Genomic DNA, 1,551 nt, shown 5'->3' on the forward strand with positions numbered 1-1,551 from the left:
AACCGCACACCATATCGTTGCTGAGAGCCCGCTACACTGAATCCAGCCCCTTGATGTGGAAGCGGCGGCGAGGCAGGTTCACTCGCAGCCTCCGCTTGGCCAAGGATCTCACGGATTGCGGTGTGCAAACTTGCCATTGGTTCCGTACGCTTTACAATAACTTCACCAATCAGAGGGACACGACACGAATTATGTCACCACAGTCCAATCGGAATCAAGACATGGACTAATCCTTCATTAGCATAGGACGGAGGACGCTGCCTATATAAGTGGGGGAACGGCGACGTCAGGCGTTGTGTCTCAGACTGTCTGCATTTAAAATGCCCGAAGAGAAGAAAGTGGTTTCGAAGAAGGGCGCTAAAAAAGCACTCAATAAGGCGCCTGCCAAGGGCACCAAGAAGCGGAGGAAGTTGAGGAAGGAGAGTTACTCGATTTACATCTACAAAGTGATGAAGCAGGTCCACCCCGACACCGGCATCTCCTCCAAGGCCATGAGCATCATGAACTCGTTTGTGAACGATATTTTCGAGCGCATCGCCGGCGAGGCTTCGCGTCTGGCCCATTACAACAAGAGGCTGACCATTAGTTCCCGGGAGATCCAGACCGCCGTGCGCCTGCTGCTGCCTGGGGAACTGGCCAAGCACGCCGTGTCGGAGGGGACAAAGGCGGTGACCAAGTACACCAGCTCCAAGTAAACCTCTACAACGTACTACAAAAAAAAGACCTTTCTCAAACAAAGGCTCTTCTAAGAGCCACCCACGTCTCTGAAACAGCTATGCCAGCGTTGCTGTACGTATACGTTTTGTATCAAATTAAGGTTCTTGCTGAAACAAATCAGCTCTCAAATGATTCCCGTTTCGCCCTCTTGGACGCCACTTTTCCGAAAAGGTGGTTTTATTGATCTGTAGTATTGTCGTGTTGCTATTAGTACCCAATAAAGCAGACCTTGTCTCTAATCACTGCTCACAGTACCAATTAATTATGCGTAAATATAATTGTTTAGTTACAAAGCATGGAAACGTTCGCGCCGACTACCAAGTACCCATCTACGCGAATCCTCTCTATTCTCCATTGCTTTCCCACCGGCTTATCCTTCTCTTCCCCATCCCCATTCTCCTACCCACCTACGTTCAGGGGCAACTTACAACAGCTAATGGATGAACCTACCAGTCAGCTCATATTTGGGACGTGGAAGGAAAACCCAGGCGGTCGCGGGTTGAACATGCGAACTCCGCACCTAATGTTCGATAATTTGCCGAGATGTAGACATCTCGGGCAATGGCAGCACTGACCGCCCGTCCTAAAGAACCCTTCTCAGGATACCAGTGTAGCTTCGCAGGGGCGATGGAAGAACCCTTTGTGTCTACCCTGCCGAGGCTGATTTCGAACGTCCCATCGTGTGTTATGTTGCCACGTTCTTGGGACAATTCGGCCCCATCTTGCCACGTTAACAATGAGTGTACACACGTCCGTCCCAACTCTTTATCCAGCAGTCAGCCTTTGCATCGCATGACATGTTCATCTGTTTGAAAGCTGTGAGAGTACTGCCTC

At 50.3% G+C, this 1,551-nt stretch overlaps 1 protein-coding gene across 1 annotated transcript; it reads left to right on the plus strand.

Annotated features, from left to right (window-relative positions):
* The first annotated feature begins 280 nt into the window (after positions 1–280).
* Positions 281–956, plus strand: LOC134350286 (histone H2B 1/2-like). Its single transcript, XM_063055325.1, has one exon. The coding sequence runs from the start codon at positions 321–323 to the stop codon at positions 693–695; it is 375 nt and encodes a 124-aa protein (XP_062911395.1). The 5' UTR covers positions 281–320; the 3' UTR covers positions 696–956.
* The last annotated feature ends 595 nt before the right edge of the window (positions 957–1,551 follow it).

Source organism: Mobula hypostoma, chromosome 8 (assembly GCF_963921235.1).
Source record: "Mobula hypostoma chromosome 8, sMobHyp1.1, whole genome shotgun sequence".
Taxonomy (NCBI): domain Eukaryota; kingdom Metazoa; phylum Chordata; class Chondrichthyes; order Myliobatiformes; family Myliobatidae; genus Mobula; species Mobula hypostoma.

Coding starts and splice junctions, on each gene's coding strand:
- LOC134350286 (XM_063055325.1), top strand. CDS start 321: ATGCCCGAAGAGAAGAAAGTGGTTTCGAAGAAGGGCGCTAAAAAAGCA.